The following is a 20,000-nucleotide window of genomic DNA, read 5'->3' on the forward strand; positions in this document are numbered from 1 at the left end:
TACCCTTGATTCAACTCAGCAGGCACGGCGGCTGGAGAGAAACCCTTTAAACGCACTACACTGGCTTAGATCAAAATGCAAAAAAAAAAACCTGCCAAGAATGTGGGATTTTCCGCTTACATTTGGTCTTATGTGAGCGTTGCGTAGTCTCCCCTGCTCTCACCAGTGAGTTGAAACCCTGTGATATAGGCTGAAGCAGAAGGCTGTGAAGTGTTCGATACAGCGCCGCTTTTAATTCAGCTTGGATTTCATTTGAGCCCACACCAGGAAGGAGATAATGGAATGTGGATGCAATAAAGGGATATTGATGATGCTTCAGAAACGCCAATCAAGTGGGCAGCCTCTACAGCCGTTTGGGCAATTAATGATCTGAGCGAGGTTTCCTGCCTCTTTTTCCCCACCTAAAGCCCAGGGAAACCCTAAAGCCCTAAAACTCAGGTGGGAAAAGCGTGGGGGGGATTTGATCAGCGCTAACACACCGTGGGCTAAAGACGTGCTGGGCCTAGAGCCGAGGGCTTACAGCAGGTGCGCGGCAGGATGGGGGACTCAACATCTGTCAGCGTCACAGGATCCTGAGGATCAGGCAGGCGAAAATTGCTGACCAAAGGCCCCCGAGGTGCCAGCGATGGAAATAAACACTAATGATGGATATGCTACCCGCAAAAAGATGCCTAACATTGGAATTAATCAATGAGAGAGCCACCCTCACACACCCACCACCCGCTCCTGTTTAAAGGAATCCAAAATGGACTGATTCATTGAAAAGACCCTGTTCTTTCTCAGATACACACACACACAAATAAACCCCCTCCAACACACACAAAAAACCAAGAAGACTGTCTTGAAATTCTGTCTGACTTTCTCTCTCTCTCCCTCTCTCTCGCATGCATCTTTGTTGGGATTGGTCATCATATTAATGATACTGATGTGGGTGTGGATGAGCATGGTAGAGGCTGAATGCAGAATCCTCTTAGAGTGGATTATTGGCAGGGCCTGGAGCATTAGCATGTGTCTCTACTCATGGGTCTCAGACCTCCAGCTACAGCCTCTAATCTGCCTGAATGACAGCTGATAGCATTACGGCTGGATGCTGAGTGGGATTACCCTTGACATGGGGGGTCCCGTCATGGCGTTCGACCTGCGTGTACAACGAGCGCGTTTGACACGCAGATTGATTGCTAGCCCACTGCTTTTGAAGTGGGGGGCTGGGCAAACATTGCAGTGGGGGAGCGTTCCTACTCACTCAAGGCAAGCAGGGTCAACAGAGCCTCAAGTGCCTGTGTGAGAGCGTGCTATTCTCCATCAGTGTAATGGGGCACCACCAGCACCTTTGGTCAGTCTCTACATCTTTGTATTTTCTAATCGAGAATTGAGTTGAGAGCTCTTCTAGTAAATGATATACAGACTGATAATTCCTGAAATTGATAGTCAGGCGTCCAGGAGCCAGAACGTGTCTGGTCCTGAGAACACAGACTGAGAACACTTCAGCAAACAAAACAACTAAAACAACACTAACTCTTTGCTTATGAAAAATAAAACTAATTACAGAAAACGCTCATTTTCACATATAGGCCCTTACGTAAGTTGTTTCACTTTATTTGCAAAAATGCTCAAAAGTTTATTTTATCCTATTTGTTATAATTTTCTCGATTTGTTTAGGCCAATGCTGTTAATGTTCTGTGACCTATTTCAAAATCAACACACTCTGGAAATGAGGCAACAGCATCACTAACATTCATTACTGAGATGATATGAGGGGTGTAGTTGTTTCTCCGAAGCAGGCAGCTAGAGGGGGCATGTAATGCGAGCTGCACCGCCTGATAAATAATTCCCTCTGTAGCTGATGCATGCGCTCAGAGGTTTGCCTGCACAAACACACTCCGCCAGAACACAAGCAGTCGAGAAGAGAGGAGTGGAGAGAAGAGGAGAGAGGAGGAGAGGAGAAGAGAGGAGAGGAGAAGAGGGGAGAGGAGAGGAGAGGAGAGGAGAGGAGAGGGGAGGGGTCGCTCCTAAGAGAAGAGGCTCATGGGAAAGATGATAGCTGCCAAAATAACGACAGAATAAACAAGAGAGGAGAGACTGCTCTGTTAGCGGTAACGCTTTTTGAATTGTTTTGTGTAGTGTTGACTAATTAAAACCGGTGCTAAATTTGTTCCACAGCTGAGGGTGTAGCCTCTGTGGAGGAACATGTGTGCCACAGTTTATTACACCTTTTTGAAATATAAAATTTGAGCTTTACAGATGTGCGGATTACTTTCATTTGGTTTGGCTTAATAGTTGTCAACAGTGAAACGACATTGTGAAGTGATACTGTAAGTGTGGGACCTCCAGAGCATACTCAATCACCACAGACTGGACCGGGCCCTCGGCACAGCTGTCAGACAGCCAAGGCTCGGCCCTAAGGTCCCGGCCGTAACCCAAGAGAGGGTGTTTGGAAGCGGCAATGGTGTTTACCTCCTTCAGGCAGCCCATAAAGTTGTTGCTAACGGGGGATCCAGGGAGATCGGCTGTACTGGGGCTTCCTCCGACATAGAAAAAGTCGTCAGAGCCTAGCATGGTGTAGTCCTCTTGTGTATATCCAGTGGTGGTCAGAATTCCATCCACGGATATTGTTACCTAGGCAACAAAGCACAGGGAAAGGACACGCTATATTCACATATAACTCCAATGCTGTTATCGAGTTTGGTTCCCCTCATGTGGTTTTTGGGTACTTGGTTCTTTGTTTATCAGTTCTTTATTGTTTGCTCTCATTACTTATTATTAATTGATTTTTCAATTGATTTTTTTTTGTGTGAAATCCATTTTCATGTCTTTTCCAAGTTTTTCCAAGTTTTTCTCAAGTTTATTATTGGTAAGGATTTTTTTTCTCTCTTTTGGAGTGGGATTCTAGTCTGCCGTACCCAGAGGGCACGTTGTGTTAGTGAAAGCATTAGTGTTAGTATAGCCAGGACCAGAGCACCAACGTAAATCAGCAGACACAAAAATGGTGTTAGTAAGTATGTGCTAAGGGTGTTAGCATGGCTTGAGCATAGTAAATGGTGTTAGTAAGTATGTGCTAAGGGTGTTAGCATGGCTTGAGCATAGTAAATGGTGTTAGTAAGTATGTGCTAAGGGTGTTAGCATGGCTTGAGCACAGTAAGGAACTGTTAGTATTGTGTTTGTATGAAGTCAAAACAAAACCAAATGAAAAAGAAAAAAAAACAGTGTATGCCACAGATCAGGACAACATGTTACAAGCGTGTTATAGCCACATCTCAAGTGACTCTGACAAGATGGAAGCATGCGTTTTTTTGTGCCCTCCCTCTTTGCATGCACACAATGGCTGAAAGGAAGAAGTTTGTTTTGGAGTACAGAGAGGAAACGAAGAGCGCAGAGAGAGGGACACGGACACACAGCACTGCAGACGAGACCAATCACAGTGGCGAGGCCATGCACAAGCATGTGGGCTTCAAATACAGGAGGCAAGAAAGAGAGAAAGAAAAGAAGGAAGATACAGGAGACGAATGGCAGGAGGCGAGACCAGCGCCCGTTTGCAGCTAGCCCTGCCCTGAGTTTCTGAGGGCTGATGGGGATATGCTGGCTGACCTCATCTCACGCCATTCGTGGGGTGAAAGGTCAATAGCGCTGGCTGGACCAATGAGAAGGCGAAGGCGGGGCCAGCCAGGAGAGACCAGTGAGTTCAAGCACAAGTGTGATGCGTAAAAAAAAAACTAGCGAGGAGGTGCAAAAGCTGCACCTTTGAAAGGGTGAGTGGGACAGAAACAGCTGAGAAAAATAAACAGAATGAAAGGCTGGACCAAAAAGAAGAAATTGGGGAGGGGGGGAGTAAGCGTAAAATAGTACCAACCGCAGGTTCCCCCTTTTTTGTTTAGTATTGATGTCTACGGCTCAAAAAAAGGAAAATAGACACACGGCAAACCCAAACTAAGAAACAATTAGAATGATATCTACCGAACAATGTAGTTTGTTTACCATAGCGTGTCCAATGCCTGAATGCTTTGTGGAAAAGGGGGGAGAAAGGAAATTAAAAAACTGTGAACAGAACACCGTTCCTCACTCAAAAAAGATATGATGGTCTCTTGCCAAAGGTTAGTACACTGCGTTGCACGTTAGTAAAAGATATTCGGTTAGTAGAATGATACATTCCATGGATGAAAGGTTAGTCATTTTGTTTTCAAAGCAGGTTAGTAAACGTTTGAGACGGGCAAAAAACGAGGGGACGGGAAAAGAGGGGAAGCAGACTAGAGATGGCCAGCGGGGGCCGCTCTGCTCCCCGCTGGCCGCTGACTCAGGAGCTTTCCCAGATGACACCACACTCCTCTGCATAAAGCTATCAGTCATCTCCTCACACACAAACACACACACACACACACACACACACACCCTCCACACAGGGGTGTTTGTCATCTGATCCAGTGCGTAACGGACACAAATCTAATCTATCATGAGAACCACGCACGGTTTGCGCTGGTCGGAGATATCCTGAAATGTTTCTATACAACTGTACCTACAGACATGTACGGACATGGTCTCAGTGCTCGAGGGGATTGCCAGTTTGCTGATGCAAGGTTGTTTCGACTCTCCTTACTCTCGCCAGCCTTGCCGAGAAGGACAGAGCAGGCTCAGGATTTAGTACATACTCTTCATAAAAATCTCATCAAACTTCAATTTACCACTCTATATATTCCACTCTCTCCCTGAGCCGGTTGTTAAATCTTTTCTTGCTGCATTTATCTCACTATATACTCTATACTGTCACATAGCACACTGTGTTATGGGGTCTGCAAAATAGTCTTAATAATTCATTACACTGTATACAGTGGCATACTTGCCTAGTCTGTACGATTTATATAAAACAATATGAATAATTTCTTTGTGGTTAAATGTTGATGTTATTGAATGCCTACATCAGAAACACACATTAAAGCTCATTTGTTGGATCAAGGTAATTTTGAATTCAAGCATTGAAGTAGTCTCCAATAGTAATCAAGTAATTCATTTTAAACTTAAATGGCTGTCGTGGCTTAGCCTAAACTATACCTTCATGGCTAAATTTCACATTCTAAAAATATTTGTGCAATGTATTTTAACTACCATGTTTTAATTTACAGCAAAAAAAAGGCACTGAATGTTTGACATTGCAATAGCCAGGCCACACTGTAGCCATGGTAACATGGTAAATTATGACCGTCAGCGAACTCCAATCCAATCCAGCCGGCGACCTCTGTGCGCGTTACCTGTCGGAGATTCCGTGTAACCTTGACATCGTGCCAGGCATTGTCATTAAATTTGCCGTTGACAGGCTCCACCAGGGCCTCGAAGGCCCCGGAGCCCAGGTTGATGACCAGTGAGACGGCCCCGTTCTTCAGTGCCAGGTTGACGTAGTCGGCCGACTTGCCCGTGTGCAGCATGAGCCCGTTGCGCTGCAGCGTCTTGAAGGAGAGGGTGATCTCGTCGCTGCTGCTCTGAATGGGGTTGGGGGACAGGTCGTAGCAGAAGTACTCGGAGCCCTTGAAAGTGGCAACGTATTCCTCTTTCACTAGCAGGAGAAAGAGATATAGAGATAGATAGATAGATAGATAGAGAGAGAGAGAGAGAGAGAGAGAGAGAGAGAGAGAGAGAGGGGATAGACGATGGAAAGAAAACAATAGAATAGTCGACAGATTATTAAATTGGATTTTGAGATGAAACTTTATACACACATACTTTGGCTCTAGGAACCGTCGACAGTTTAAACGCTGTTTGAGCATGGAGTGCAAAGAGGGGTCAGATGTCTGGAGAGGAGGAAGACTCATATCGGTTTGGACTGGTGTTATATAAAAAAGAGTGCACTGCCCCCACTTGAGGAGATACAGCACACGGCAACTCACTTCCTGTTTACTTCCTGCACAGGTGTCGATGTCATGAAAGGCCATGTGATGTCCATATATCTTTTTAAACTGGAATGAGAATCTCAGAAGAAACTCACCTTCCGAAGTGTATCCTGGGGATCGATGACTTACTAGGGTATAGACACACATAAACGCACACACACACACACACATACACATAAACTCACGCACACACACGCACGCACACACACACACACACACACACACACACACAAACACACACACACACACACACACATAAACACACACACAGACACACACACACACACACACTCACACACACACACACACATTAAAAGAGATGGAGGTCAAAGCCATCCGGCTCATAAATGGGTGCCAAGGTCCTTCATAATGATGACCATAAATAAAGTAGCCAACATATCACAGTGTAATTATCCAATCACTCAGCAGGGTCCAGTACAGGAAGGACCTTGGCAGCACTTCTCTCTCTAAGAGGAACACACTGCACTCTCATTCTTCACAATGGCCACATCATTCTGAAATACCAGTGTCCCTACTCCACTGCATTGTATCAGACCACAAATAAGGCCAACCAGCCTGGATACTGACAAAAATTTGCCCTTTGCCTTGGACAAAAAAAATCAGTACCAGCAATACAGAGACTCCTCACCAGCAGCAGCTAATTGTAGAAGTACACACCATCATGGTGAATTTACAGTGTACTTTAAAGCCCCCCTCATGTTAAGAGCAACGTCTTAATGAGACAGACTGTCACTTTAATGGGCACTTTAACACAGGATTGGGTCAAATTAGCATACATCATCAGATTTACTGCATGGCCAAGGGCCAGGGTATAGTGCACAGTGTTCATTTGCAGTGGGATTATCTAGACACTTACACATGCTGTGGTGGAGAGTCTGACTGCTTTTACACTGTGTCCATCAATCCTATACGCGGGCAGACATCACACCTTTTAATGTACTCTCCCAGAACGCTACTTGGCCCGATACACACTCGATAGATGAACAGACAGACACACCCGCAAGCAAGCGCACACACACAGAAACCTACTGGGCAAATGCTGTACACATGCGCACACTAACAGACATGTAAACAAACAGAAAAACTCAAACAGACGTGCAAGCACACACATACACACACACACACACACACACACACACACACACACACACACACACACACACACACACACACACACACACTTACACACACAAGCACCTTGAGGACAGGAAAGCTGTGGTGCTCTTTCTGTCTCTCATCCTCTTTTTCTCTCACTCTCTCTTTCTCTCTCTCTCTCTGGCCTGTCTCCACCTCCTCTCCTTTGCTCACGCTGACTCAGCGGTAATGGGACACAGCACAGGAAGAGGCCTGCAGAGAGCCGCACCAGCATTGTACTCTCTGGTCACAGGGCCAGGGCCCGCTCCACCACCTCCTCCACCTCCACCTCCACTTCCACCCAAGAATAACTCACTGCTCACAGGTGAAGCGCACCCTCCCTCATTCTTTACAATCACCGGCTGACAATATATCAGCAGCTACTTCCACTAGCATCCTCTCATCGGCCTCCCTCTTTTATCACGTCTCCAATCTGTCATCTTGTAGATGTCATCTCGGGCTCCAATCAGATAGCTCTTCAGCGCTACACTTAATAAATCCAATCTGTGCTTACGGGCTCATTCTTGGCCAGAGGCCGCAGTACTCGTCAGACGGGCCTCTCGTCAGGCTCCGCGCTCCACACGCTCCGCTCCTGTGCGTCTGACAATGTGACGAGAACAAGGGGAACGCGTCACGTGTTCTGTGGAAAACATCAAACGCGACGTGTCTCGTATTGTCGTTTCTACGCTTTCTACCCTCTCCCCTCTCCTCCTCTCCTCCTCTCCTCCTCCTCTTTTCTACTCCTTCTCCTCTTCCCCTCGTTCTCCCGGCTTCTCTGCTGAGGAAGCACTTTGTTGTATCGATTCTCGCCGGTGACGATTACCGGCATCTTTAATTAAAGATGGCATCTACGGGCTTTGGCGCGCCTAAACTCGCGCTAAGTAAGAACGTAAGGCGTGCTGACGGAGCAAGCGCTGTGCAATTACCTGTTATTCAAATCCAATCGGGCCTCCGCCCCAAAATGCCCCGATGTGCAATATCAGCACGGTCAAGCGAGTGTGAGTTCTCCTGCTCTCCAGCGCCAGAGGTAGTGTGAGGTTTTTTTTTTGTGACTGGGAAAGTCACCAGGGAGAGATATGAGTGCTGCAGATGCGCTCGCTATCCTACAGGGAGGCAAGCTGTTCCACCTTTCCCAAAGAGGATCCAACATTGCAGCTCTTCTGGCCAACAAAGCAATATCGATACAAGCCTCTTCACTTCAGCTCAGTTACAAAGGATTGTTATAAGCAGCACAACAAAACAATGCTAATTATGCTAATATGTTAATGCTACTGCTAATTAAGGGGGAAAACAAACCCGTGTCTGACAACAGCGCCTCTTCTAATCAAGCAAAGACTAGCTATTGCTAGGAACTGGTGTGACAGAGAGGCGCTCATTAAAAAAACTGCAGGGGCTAACGGGTGCAATTCTTTGAAGGACTCAGAAGTTGTCCTCTACAACACACTACAGAGCACACAGCATGCACAGTTCGTTCATCCACACACATCACGTATGCACTATATAGGCTACACACCAAGAGCTAAGCATTCTACTATACACCCATAATCAACATGTTCCCTGTCATCAGAAAGCCAATACCATGGCTTGGCTGTAAACAGCAGGCACCACGTATAAATACAGCTAACATGATATCCAACTGTGCCTCCATTTTACCCAGATGTTGATTATTTATCGAAGCAATTTTACCAAAGACTTCGCAATGGGTCAGGAGAGAGAGAGAAGTGTACACTTGCAGGAAGTCATCATGAAAAATGAATGGAAATGGAACCTCATTAGACTCACTTTGTATTTACTCATGCAAAATTAAATGTGTGCAAACAAAAACGCTTTCTCTCACAACTGTGGGGAAAAGGCACAATATTACACTGGCGATTGTCAATCATTCAACAACAGGAGGTCGATGCTGATAAACACCGTTTGCACGCGGGCGGGGAGTTGTGATTTGTAAGCATGAGATGAGCCCAACAGGTTTTCCTGATTCATTTTGGTGGAGTTGGGGAGTAATTGGAAGGGCATTTAACTCCTGCAATCCAGTTAAACCCCAAGCTCAACTGGACAGGACCATATATAATGAGCAGATAGGGGGCCGTCCAGGCGCAGGCTATGAGGGGTGAGATGAATGGCTAGTGTGTGGAGAGCCAGACCACACCACGAAGCTCAGATAAATCTACTGGGAGGAGCACTTTCCCTCCAGCAACACCAGCAGAGAGAAATCACTTACCAAACCTTTCAAGTAGCTGCTCTGTGCCTCATATTTCATTTCTGCTTGAAGAGAGAGAGCGAGAGGGAGAAAGAAAGAGAGAGAGAGAGAAAGGGGGGGACTGGGCTAGTCTGCGACTGCTGTTTTATTTTATGGACTGCGTAGTGTAACAGGACCATAGAGATTTGTAGCGAGTGGCGAGTACTCAGCCGTAGTTGGCCACACTGCAGTCACATGAGCAAAGAGACACACTGCAGTCACATGAGCAAATTAGTAAATAGGGGATTGAGGGAGAAATATGAGACATAAACAGAATAATGGATTTCGTGCCTCACTGTGTCCAGGTCCTGATGACAAAGGCACATTGGGAAGGAAAGATCGTTCCCAGGCACGGCGAGGATCCTTGCTCGCCTACAGAGACAAACGACACATGGATGATCATTCCTCCGTTTTCTCGCACCCCCTCCCCCCTCCACCGAGCCGCTGTGATTTTCTCTCTCCGGTAGATGTGTGCCTACATACTTAAACGAGGAAAAACACGCGTTAAGCCCCACACCAAATCCAGGTAGGTGTTATCTCCAGCCAATTTGATCATCTCCTATATTGCACCTCAAGCATAGCACAACTGGCCTCCCTACTTATATGCACAAATACACAGGCGAATAGTCACGCAAACTCATTTGTTCACACACTCACACACACTCTCTTATTCTTTAATTCACACACTCACACACACTCTCTTATTCTTTAATTCACACACTCACACACACACTCTTATTCTTTAAGTCTCTCTCTCATATCCTGACACATACACACTTGCACATGTTGCGTCTCCTTCCATGTTAATCACTTCTCACAAACACACACACACACACACACACACACACACACACACACACCTTATCTTCATACTTTCTTCCCTTCCAGTATGGACAAAACACCCTCCTCTAGTTTAATCACTCTTGAGGGAAGAATCCCTCAACAATTTTCAGTGTATATTAGTGTGTGTGTGTGTGTGTGTGTGTGTGTGTGTGTGTGTGTGTGTGTGTGTGTGTGTGTGTGTGTGTGTGTGTGTACGTGCTTGTTTGTGTGCGTAGGAAGTGGGGGGAGGTGTAGGCAGGTGTGTACGTGTGTGAATCTGCAAATCTGCATCCGGCGGCAAGTATATTTGTAAAGACTGTACTGTGTGTGTGTGTGTGTGTGTTTCTGTCTGCCTGCGTGTATGTTTATGAGCATGACAGCCACTCCACCTCCACACATTTTAAATTTAATCCTGGAATGCAGGAGGAGGTGCTGCACGAAGTGTGGAACAAATAGCAAATAGTCCAGCCCCCAGCACAGCACCTCCTCTGGTCATCCCCACACATTACACAGCGCACACACTCAAAGGAGAATTTCCTACTGTATGCCCATGGCCAAAACAACACTGAATTTCAAACGAGAAAAAAGGAAATGAAAAAAGTTTTCTGTTTTTATTTCACACATTTCTCCACAATATTTTGACTACGTTTAGTACACCTAACAATGCCCCTCAGTAGAAAATAACAGCTCCGTCAAACAACGTGATAGATGCCTTGGCGGTTCAATCTCTGACAGAGTTTTATTGGGGATTTTATGGACTCCTGCTCTACTGGGGTATAAAAATGAGGTCGCACACATGAGCAGATCCATCAGCATGGAAAGAAAGCAGAGCAAGCCCACAAATGGTTATTTACCTCCCTGATTCAGCTAGTGGGCACATTCAATGGGCCTCAGGCTGAAAATACCAGAGATGGATGCAATGGTAAGCCTGAGCCACACACATCAAGTCACACGTGGTGAGTCATGTGCACTGCCTTTCTTTAGAAAGCCCCTCTTTTTACCTCTGCCCATAAATAACAAAAGGACTCTGTATATGTACGCTACAAAAATAACATCTTTGAAAGCCGTCATGGTAACGAGCGTGGTGCATGGCACATTTGGAATTATCCACGCGTGTTCGCTAGCAGCTCGTTTTGCTCATTTGAGATGCCGACTCAGGCTTAATGAGAGAGCGGCCTCGTCTACTGCCGAGCTCCTACCTAATGACACCGGGAACAACAACGCCAGTGACAACAACAGCAGATAACGCCGCAATTACCCAAGCTAAATATACACCAGCAAGCATGTGTCACCAACAGCCAAACACTCAAAAAAACAATGCCATTAAACAGGCACTGAAAGCTAGTGGGGGAAAACACACTCTGGACACAAACCTTCAAGTCTTCCCGGAGAGAGACAAGTACATTAATTAAACATTTACAGAACTGCTTGTTTATGTTTTAGCCTGCAGAAAGGTAATTACTTCAACATCAGCAACGGTTGTGAAAGGTTTGAGAGCGTAGGCCTATATGATGTGACTGAAAATGCCTTCTCCTCTCACCAATGACTACTGTCAGTACAAAGTGACTTATCAAAACACTTCACGTACACCTTCACATGAGGGTTTTTTTATAGATGTGTTCAATTTAGAACCCAATTGATTTATTTTGGTGACTGATGTAACCACGGGAAGAGAAACGACAAATCCTCCTCACTTCTTTTGTCACTGCTGAGAGCACAAAATGACCAGTGGCCCTTGGACATAGCTGTTGCAGAATCAATGGCATGCTTATGAAGAATAGAACTAATGGTGGCCGTGTAAATAAACATTCCGAGTCTCATCAAAGAATTGCAGGTTCACAAGTGTGTACGTTTATATTGTTTAAATCACATGGGGCTAGAAAGAAGATCTCTAACAGCATGGCCATCTCTCTCTCTCTCTCTCTCTCTCTCTCTCTCTGTCTCTCTTACTCTTGTGTGTGTGTGTGTGTGTGTGTGTGTGTGTGTGTGTGTGTGTGTGTGTGTGTGTGTATGTGTGTATGTGTGTGTGTCTGTGTGTGTGTTTGCGTCTCCTTTTTTATGGAGGGCTGTAATTGGCTCTGTGATTTACAGCACCATGGACAGCTGTCAAGGCGTCTGACAGAAATGAGAAATGTAGTGACTACTGCGACTCTTTCCTTTCAACACGGCTGCTATCTCTCTGCTCCCTCTCCTTCCCTCCCTCAGTGCCAGCAGCAGTGAGCAAGTAGGGGGTGTGACTGGCATAAGTAGAAAAGCATCTTGAAAAGCATCTGGGTCAATAACATGAAAACATGGCGGCCCTAGCTATATAATGACCATAGTAACCTACTGGTCACTCTGTAAATACAGAAAGGAAGGCCTATGGAAAACCGAACTTGAGGAGATATGTTAACACCTGAGTTGCAGGACACCAGCAACACTTAACATGCTTTAGTAAGCTGTGCTGAATTCAGTGGAGAAAAGGTGTCATCTCAGCGGAGATATTTTTAGCTGGTTTAAATATGATAATATGATGCAGAAAGCTCCCCTGTGAGTGTGTGACTCGGTGAGTGTGTGTGACCTCTCTGCCCTGCTTTCTGACAGTCCAGAGAGTAATTTCTCCTATGTCACATAATACACACACACACACACACACACACAGAGAGACAACAAAGCACTCAACAACAATTTCTCATCCCTTTCATGCCTTGTGTATTCCCTCTCTGTGCTGCTTTAAAGAAGCTCTGAATGTGGAAATGGACTGCATTGACTCCCCCAATTCAAAGCACAGGTTGAGTCAGTGTCTGATTCATGAAACGTTTCCATACAATACATCTTTAGCCACGTGGCAGCAAAATAGTTCTGTTTAAAAAAGCACAATCAGGAAAAAAACTAAATGAATAGTAGAAAATATGATCACCACTGAAACATAGTCTTTTTGCTATGGAAGACCACAGGACTACAGGTCAGGCTGTCTTATTTTCAGCTTGAATGAAAATATGTTTTCTTTTCAAATTGTGAATTATGTATTACAATGCTGGTTTTAAACATTTGTGATTGGCATACACAAAGTTTATTTAGGTAGGGACAGATAGACGGTCATCTGATGTATGTATCAGTGTTTTTAGCTGAAGCTAATTCACAACACTTGTCCAAGCAAACCCTGCTGACAAAAACAGCCTGACCAGCTTAAGGTGGTTTGCTGGTTGACCAGCTTGTTAACCAGCTTATTTGACCACCCTATGATGGTTAACCTTAGCCTGGGTGCCAGTCCGAACATTTGAGGTCGGGAAGTTCGGTCTGGCATTGCTCCATTGTGGAGCAAGTATGCTCGCCCTAGATCGGGCGGGCCAATCAAATCGGGCTTTACGATGATGGACAGGTGAGCAACAGTGCCTTGTCTATCACGCCATCTGAGCACGCTTAGATTAGGCTTATGTTTGAAACTAAAACACTGTGGCTAGAAGGTGACATGGCTTTTAAGACCCCATATGGAAAATGCATATTATTTAATGAGGTTTTATCACTGAAAACAGGTGCGCCTGCAGGTGTACGTCGGTACGCACTGTGCGTACCATCAGGCTAGGCTACTCAACGAGAGAAAATTTCCCTTGTATGTGTGTGTGTAATGTGTATTCACACCAAATTGGCACCACACCATACCTTCCCAACTATGCACAGTATCCCATTAGCTGCATGCCATCAGGCTATTTACATTTTTCTATTACGTTAGTTAACACGTTATCAAAATTAACGCGCACACATTTTGTTTGAGCAGGAGAAAGAATATGCATGCAGGCACGCAACTAGGCTGCTTGTTTTCTTTTACTCGGCTATCTACATATGGTTATCAGCACACAATGTTGAGCTAATTCACTAACGCAATACTCATGGATATCACAAGTTTAAACAACGAAAACAGAAAGTATGGAGGCAGCAAAGCTAGAGGAGTTATTTCAGATGGGCAAGAACAAGGTAGGCAATTGGTGTGCTTGCCAGAACGTTAGACTGCATTACAGCTGTTTAAAGCCAGACGCCACGGCACGCTTAGAACAAAACAAAGTAACTTTCGCCTCGTATGGGGCTGTATCGTTGTCCAAATGAATAGGTCATTGTAGACGTTGTTGTTGTATTATTGCATGTGTATGTTGTTATGCTATGTAGGCTACTTTTTTGCTGACCAGTGCACGGGACTAAAACCGGGAAACGGACAAATATTGTCCACGCTTGATTTTTTTTTTTTTTTTTTTGGGGGTGATGGGTGTGCTGCATTCATAGCATTAATTCCTGCAGGCTCTGAGGTGACAAGTGCGTCAAGTGACAAAATATATGACTAAAGTTTAGCTGACGATATAACATCCTACTCCACTGTGACTTCGTTCATGACACTCCTGTTAATAGGCTAAACTATTATTTATGCTTTGATGGGTGTGCGTACCATAGCATTAATTCCTGCAGGCGCCCCTGACTGAAAATGATTATTTCTGAAAACTTTGGGCAAAGTTGAGATGTTGGAAAACTCGTGGTTTCACTTTCATCAAGGGAAAACAGCAGCGATGTTGCATTGCAACATGTTCCCTCGTTTTTTTTTTTAATCTCTGATTGACCACCTGTTTGAGGGATTTGCGACAGCCTTTCCCAGCTGTTTAACATGTTTGTAGCATATCAGTGTTTAACAGAATTATTTTTAAAAACAGGGGATATAGTTTTTTTTTCTAATAGCCTACCCTACTACGTATCTCTTATATTTTGCTAATGAGTGTTGTAGGCTAGGAGTTATTGACAGCACTAACTTTTACAAAAGACCAGAAAACAATGTTAAGGCATTTGTGGAGAAGAAGGATGGTTTGTGTGTTTTCTTCCTACACCTCACGGTAAGCTATTTCGTTGCTCTGATTGGTTAGGTCTATCCAATTGAGTGCAGAGGCATTCCCCCTGTATCGGTTGAAACCGTAGCCCATAATTATGTCCCAATGGAGCAGTATCAGACTCATATTCTGACTAGAATTGAGTATGACTACGTCAGGCTAGGTTAACCTGCTAGACTAGCAAAACTCTTGTGAAAACATACCTTTAGCTGGTTTACCCAGCTTACTTATTTTAGCTGGTGTTGCTGGTCTACACTGCTAGTTTAACTGGCCATGTGGTGTCAAATCCAAATTAAATAATACAACATCAAAAGAAGTCCGCACACTGTGAATGTATACTGCAGATGATGGCTTTAATGCACTCCGGAGCATTAGTGAAGCAAGCAAGTAAGTGAAAGCTAAGCTAAGCAAAGTGAGCTAACATCCTCTGGCTGTTGTCCAGCCTTTATACCCCTTCAAGTCATCCCAGACAAGACACTCTATGTTTACAGATAACTGACCAAGTAACGTATGGTACTTCACCTTTGCCCTCTCATCCTGTTATTCATACATTCTTTAGGTTTTGCTTACATTTTCTGGCGCCAACCCTTATTTATGACATTTTCTAAAAGGTCTGCTCTTCCTGCACTTAAACCAGTCTTCCTTTGCCACACACTGGACATACTACAGACTTCAGTTTCACAAAACAATGATAGTACACAGAATAAAGATACTACATAAAAGATATATAAACTAAAGGATATATTTCAATAAAGCCCACGACAGCCATACCAGCTTATATTGGTCATTCTAGCAAACCAGCATGGCCATCTTACACCAACAATGTCAAGCTTGACAGGCTGGTCACCAGCATGACCATCTTGCACCAGCTGTATCCCCCATGACAGGCTGGTTACACCAGCATGACCAGTTTCCTCAGATGGTCACGCCAGTATATCCAGCTGGTGGCCCAACCAGCTACACCAGCAATGACCAGCTAAAACCAGCTACCAGCATAAGCTGGTTTCTAGCTGTTTTTTATATGTAGGATTACCTTAGCTCATTCAATTAAGTTGAACTGGGTTAAGATCAACTGATAGTCAAGATGATAACGGAATGTGTGTGGCAATTTAGAGGTATTTTAATATAAGACTACAATTATATATTTTACCCAATTCATTTCCCCCCCTAATTGATCTGCTTCAGACAAGATTTCTTTGAAAAGGGGGATTTACAGCACCAAAGCACAGCCAGCCTTAATTAAGCGACAGACTCGGCCTCAGTCTTGACACCAAGGGCTTTACATCCTGGCCAGTCTGGGTAGCCTTAATTACAGGGTCATTTTAACATTCTGTAGAGAAGCCCTTCTGAAAAGTTAAAAATGAAAACTGAATCCTGAGATTAAAGGACTGAGACGGACACGTATGCATTATTGGTATTTCGTATCTGAAAGATGCCTACAGTTGCCTCCAGCTACCCCTCAATCTCTGTTCAGGAATATTTCCCCAAAGGCTCCCATCATTTAAGGACACATCAAAAGCATAAGAAAGCATTGTTGAAAGAAGCTCAAAATAATTTTTGAAAACGCCCCTCAAACCAACATGGGGGATGCTGAAACACATTAGCTGGCAGCACCAGACAGAACTACAATCATTACTCATTGTAAAAACCCTAGTGCTAGAAACACAAACACAACCATGGCTTAAAAGGCAGCCACATCATGCGCAGAAAAGCTGCATATATTTGGTTCCATAATAGATCCGTCACCTCTTTTTGTATCACTCTCCCTTCATGTCTCTTTATCTTTCACTCCTTTCTGCTCTTTCTTTTCATTCTTCACATTTTCAACTCTGGACAGTGCAGGTATAGATAATGGCTCCTCACATAAGCAGAGAGGCAAGTGAATCCCCGTCATGTTAAAGCTCACATCAAGGCAGCATAGCATAGTACATCGCAACACAACACAGCTCTGGCGGCCATTTTGAAACCTGAGAGAAGGGCACACAGAGACTGTGGAGTAGCATGACATACTGTATCGCCAGAAGGGCACACTACAACCCACTAGAGCAGGTGGCAGTTCCACATGTCCCTCAATGAAACCTCCGCCCAGAAAACACACACACACACACACACACACACACACACACACACATACACACACACACACACACACACACTGGTCCTGGGTTCCCGCCATTTTCTCACCCATGGGAATCTGTGAATAAAATGTGATGGGGAGGCTGCAGCCTTGTTGCTGGTGTGAGTGGGATACAGGCCTGACTGAGAGTGGGGGGATGTGGGATGTGATTGCTCATTGTTCAGCCTCACCCGAGAGATCAAAGCATGGGAATGGAGAACCCCCCACACACACACACACCTCCCACACACACCCCTTCAGCCCCTAGCGCCCAGTGGCCCAAAGAGCACAAGACACAGCTCTCTGCTACACGCAGCAGATCACAGAGCAAAATGCCACTGCATCAAAAGGAACGGAGAGCCTAGTGTCAGTCATCAGAAATGAGAGACTGTGAAGCTGTCAAGGCTGCCCCCACCCCACTCCACTCCACTCAGCACAGCAGCATGGCACCCAGGGGCTCAAATCAAGGACGTCTGCTGCCTAGTAACACTGCAGTCCAGAGACCAAATTACGCTGCTACTCTCCTCGGAAAAACAAAAAAGCTGAAGTAAAGTGCTCCATATTCGACAGCACAGGACTGAGAGATGACTGAATGACTGTAAATGAGAATAAAATCGTGAAATAAAAAGGAACCATCATTTTTTTAGCAAAGCCAGGACCTGAGGGAGCCGTCTCCTCACCACTCCAGAGTGAGAGCACATCACTGGACACGCAGGAGCAGGAAGTGCAGGCTGGTCGCTGCCAGAGAATCTTGGACTGATGGAAGGACGCAAAGGACGCTGTCGGTGGGAGTCGAGCGTGTCCTCTGGCAGAGTCGCGAGAGCCAACCCCGACCGCTCGCTCGCTCGACTCCGCCCTCGCACGCCACAGCAACGCCGCAGGTAGGATTGAGTTGAATGTGACTCACGATGCCAAACGCGAGGAAACACTCGCAGATGAGCTCAGGGAGAAAAACTGTGTCTCCCAGATAAGCTCCCCTTCACTCTCCCAGCAATTAATCTGCATCATTCCATGTCTACATTCATTTATTTACATAACATTCATTTATTTCATGCCCTGCTGTTTACTCCGTGGAAAGGTTTTCAGGCGATTCAGAGGTTCCTCATTTTCGTCCTTCTCAGCCCCTGCCCCACCCTCTTCTCCTCTTTCACTCTTTTAATCTCACTGTCCCCCTCCCCCTCTCTTTTCCTTTTCTTCTCTGTTTCTCTGCCTCTTGATCTGTCTATCTGATCATTACTGCCTAGCAACCTGCTGATTGGCATGTGAGCGTGGCCCCTGCGTCTCGCTGGGGAGCGTGAGCTAACCTTTCGCGCCAGACGCGTGTTTTGCGCCGCGCCGACGTGACTGTGACAACGCACGCTCGGCTGCCCCGGCACTCATACACAGCTACACCTGTCACTTAGCCACATTCCGCCCGACTGCGCTCATCACTGAGCGCTCTATCCGCTTCCAGCAACACCTTCTGAAATACACCCGGCGCCGCGTCTCTCTCTCAGGAGCCGCTCAATCGATAGGAAGTGTGAAGTACAGAAGAAATGCACTTCCTCTGATCACCACAGGGCCTGGTGGCTGACACGGGGGATATGTTGAAATATGTACCGCATGTTTGTCCGAAAGTGCAAAACAAAAAGGCTAGCTTGCTTTGGCAGCTACTTTGAGAGGGAGAATACAATGTGTCTGCTGAACAAATGCTGGTTTGTTTCTGACGGAGAGGCACTAGAGGGGGAATGGCCGAGGGAAAGGGACAGGGAGGGGAAAGAGAAGAAGGTCTGACCGGCGTGATGACCGCTCAGCCACAAGCTCAACAGATGTCAGTCCACAGGGGCAGCCATCACCTCCAGCCACACTCCACAGAACAGAGCTTTTGATACCACGATGGCCATCGATTACATGCCACCAAAGCATCACTGGCCTCAAAAGGACCAGAGAGAGAGAGAGAGAGAGAGATGAATGATAACTGAGTCCAGGATGGAGGAGTAGCGATCGCAAGGCTGGGGATCTGACAGACAGAGAAAAGAGAGAGAGAGAGAGAGAGAGAGAGAGAGAGAGAGAGAGAGAGGAGAGTGGCAGAGTGGTGTAGGAGTGAGAGATGGAGAGAGTAGAGGACATTGTCCATTCTACAAAGGGCTTGAGCTTAACCGCAGCATTGTGTAGTGCTGCTGCTAGCTTGTCCAGGAATGTCTCACTGCACACCATCATGCTATTTGGTGACTAAGTCACCAGCAAGAATGCAAAACATCTTTTAACAGAAGAGTGCTAGCCTGAATGTGACTACATGTAGGTATTAATTATGACTTGGTAAAACTGCATTCATACAGTATGTCTCACACAGTGTTCATTTAGAAAATACAGGATTGTAAGCAGAACAAGGACAAAAGATACCTCAGCATGTCATTGTTAGTTATGAACACGTGAGAGGCCAGCATCTGTGTATAACGTGCATCTGTATCAGCAACATACGAGTGGACGTGTAGGCATATTTCTCACTTCAGTGCAATGCATTGTGGGACTGAACAGTAAGAGATGCACATAGATTAAAAAAGTAGATAAAGATTGCAGTGTAGGCTAAAAAATGGCACACATGTGAAAGACTCCAGCATGATAACTACAGCCCAACAGGTAGGTCACCCACAGGCAGACATTTACTGAAAACTGCTGAAAAGATTTCTCATTCATGCCAGAAGTGGTTCATTGGACTAATTGAGTTGTTTTCTTCTCCATATCATTTATCACCTTCCCTTGCCTCTCCCCTGAGGAACAAACATTTTCTCTGTGTGAACGGGAGATAAAACAACTCCCCACACCACCTGCAGAGCCATGGCCACTCCAGATCTGGTTAGAACACACAGAGGAAGGCTGAGATGAGTCCTGCACACACTCACACACACACACACACACACATCTATAACGAGACTGGGCTTACACCAGGATGGCACTGGGAGAGCAAG

At 45.5% G+C, this 20,000-nt stretch overlaps 1 protein-coding gene across 18 annotated transcripts in view; it reads right to left on the bottom strand.

The window, feature by feature from the left end:
• Positions 1-20,000, bottom strand: part of nrxn1a (neurexin 1a) — a 141,432-nt gene that overhangs the window by 76,143 nt on the left and 45,289 nt on the right. For 12 of the 18 annotated variants that reach the window (XM_048267748.1, XM_048267744.1, XM_048267743.1 and 9 more), the window contains 3 exons: positions 5,238-5,539; positions 3,973-3,996; positions 2,455-2,616 (listed from right to left, as the gene is read on the bottom strand). In XM_048267748.1, the coding sequence (XP_048123705.1) occupies positions 2,455-2,616; positions 3,973-3,996; positions 5,238-5,539 (488 nt within the window). The remainder of the gene's footprint in view (positions 1-2,454; positions 2,617-3,972; positions 3,997-5,237; positions 5,540-20,000) is intronic. The other 6 variants (XM_048267754.1, XM_048267751.1, XM_048267755.1 and 3 more) reach the window with 1 other exon arrangement.

Source organism: Alosa alosa, chromosome 17, assembly GCF_017589495.1.
Source record: "Alosa alosa isolate M-15738 ecotype Scorff River chromosome 17, AALO_Geno_1.1, whole genome shotgun sequence".
Taxonomy (NCBI): Eukaryota; Metazoa; Chordata; class Actinopteri; order Clupeiformes; family Clupeidae; genus Alosa; species Alosa alosa.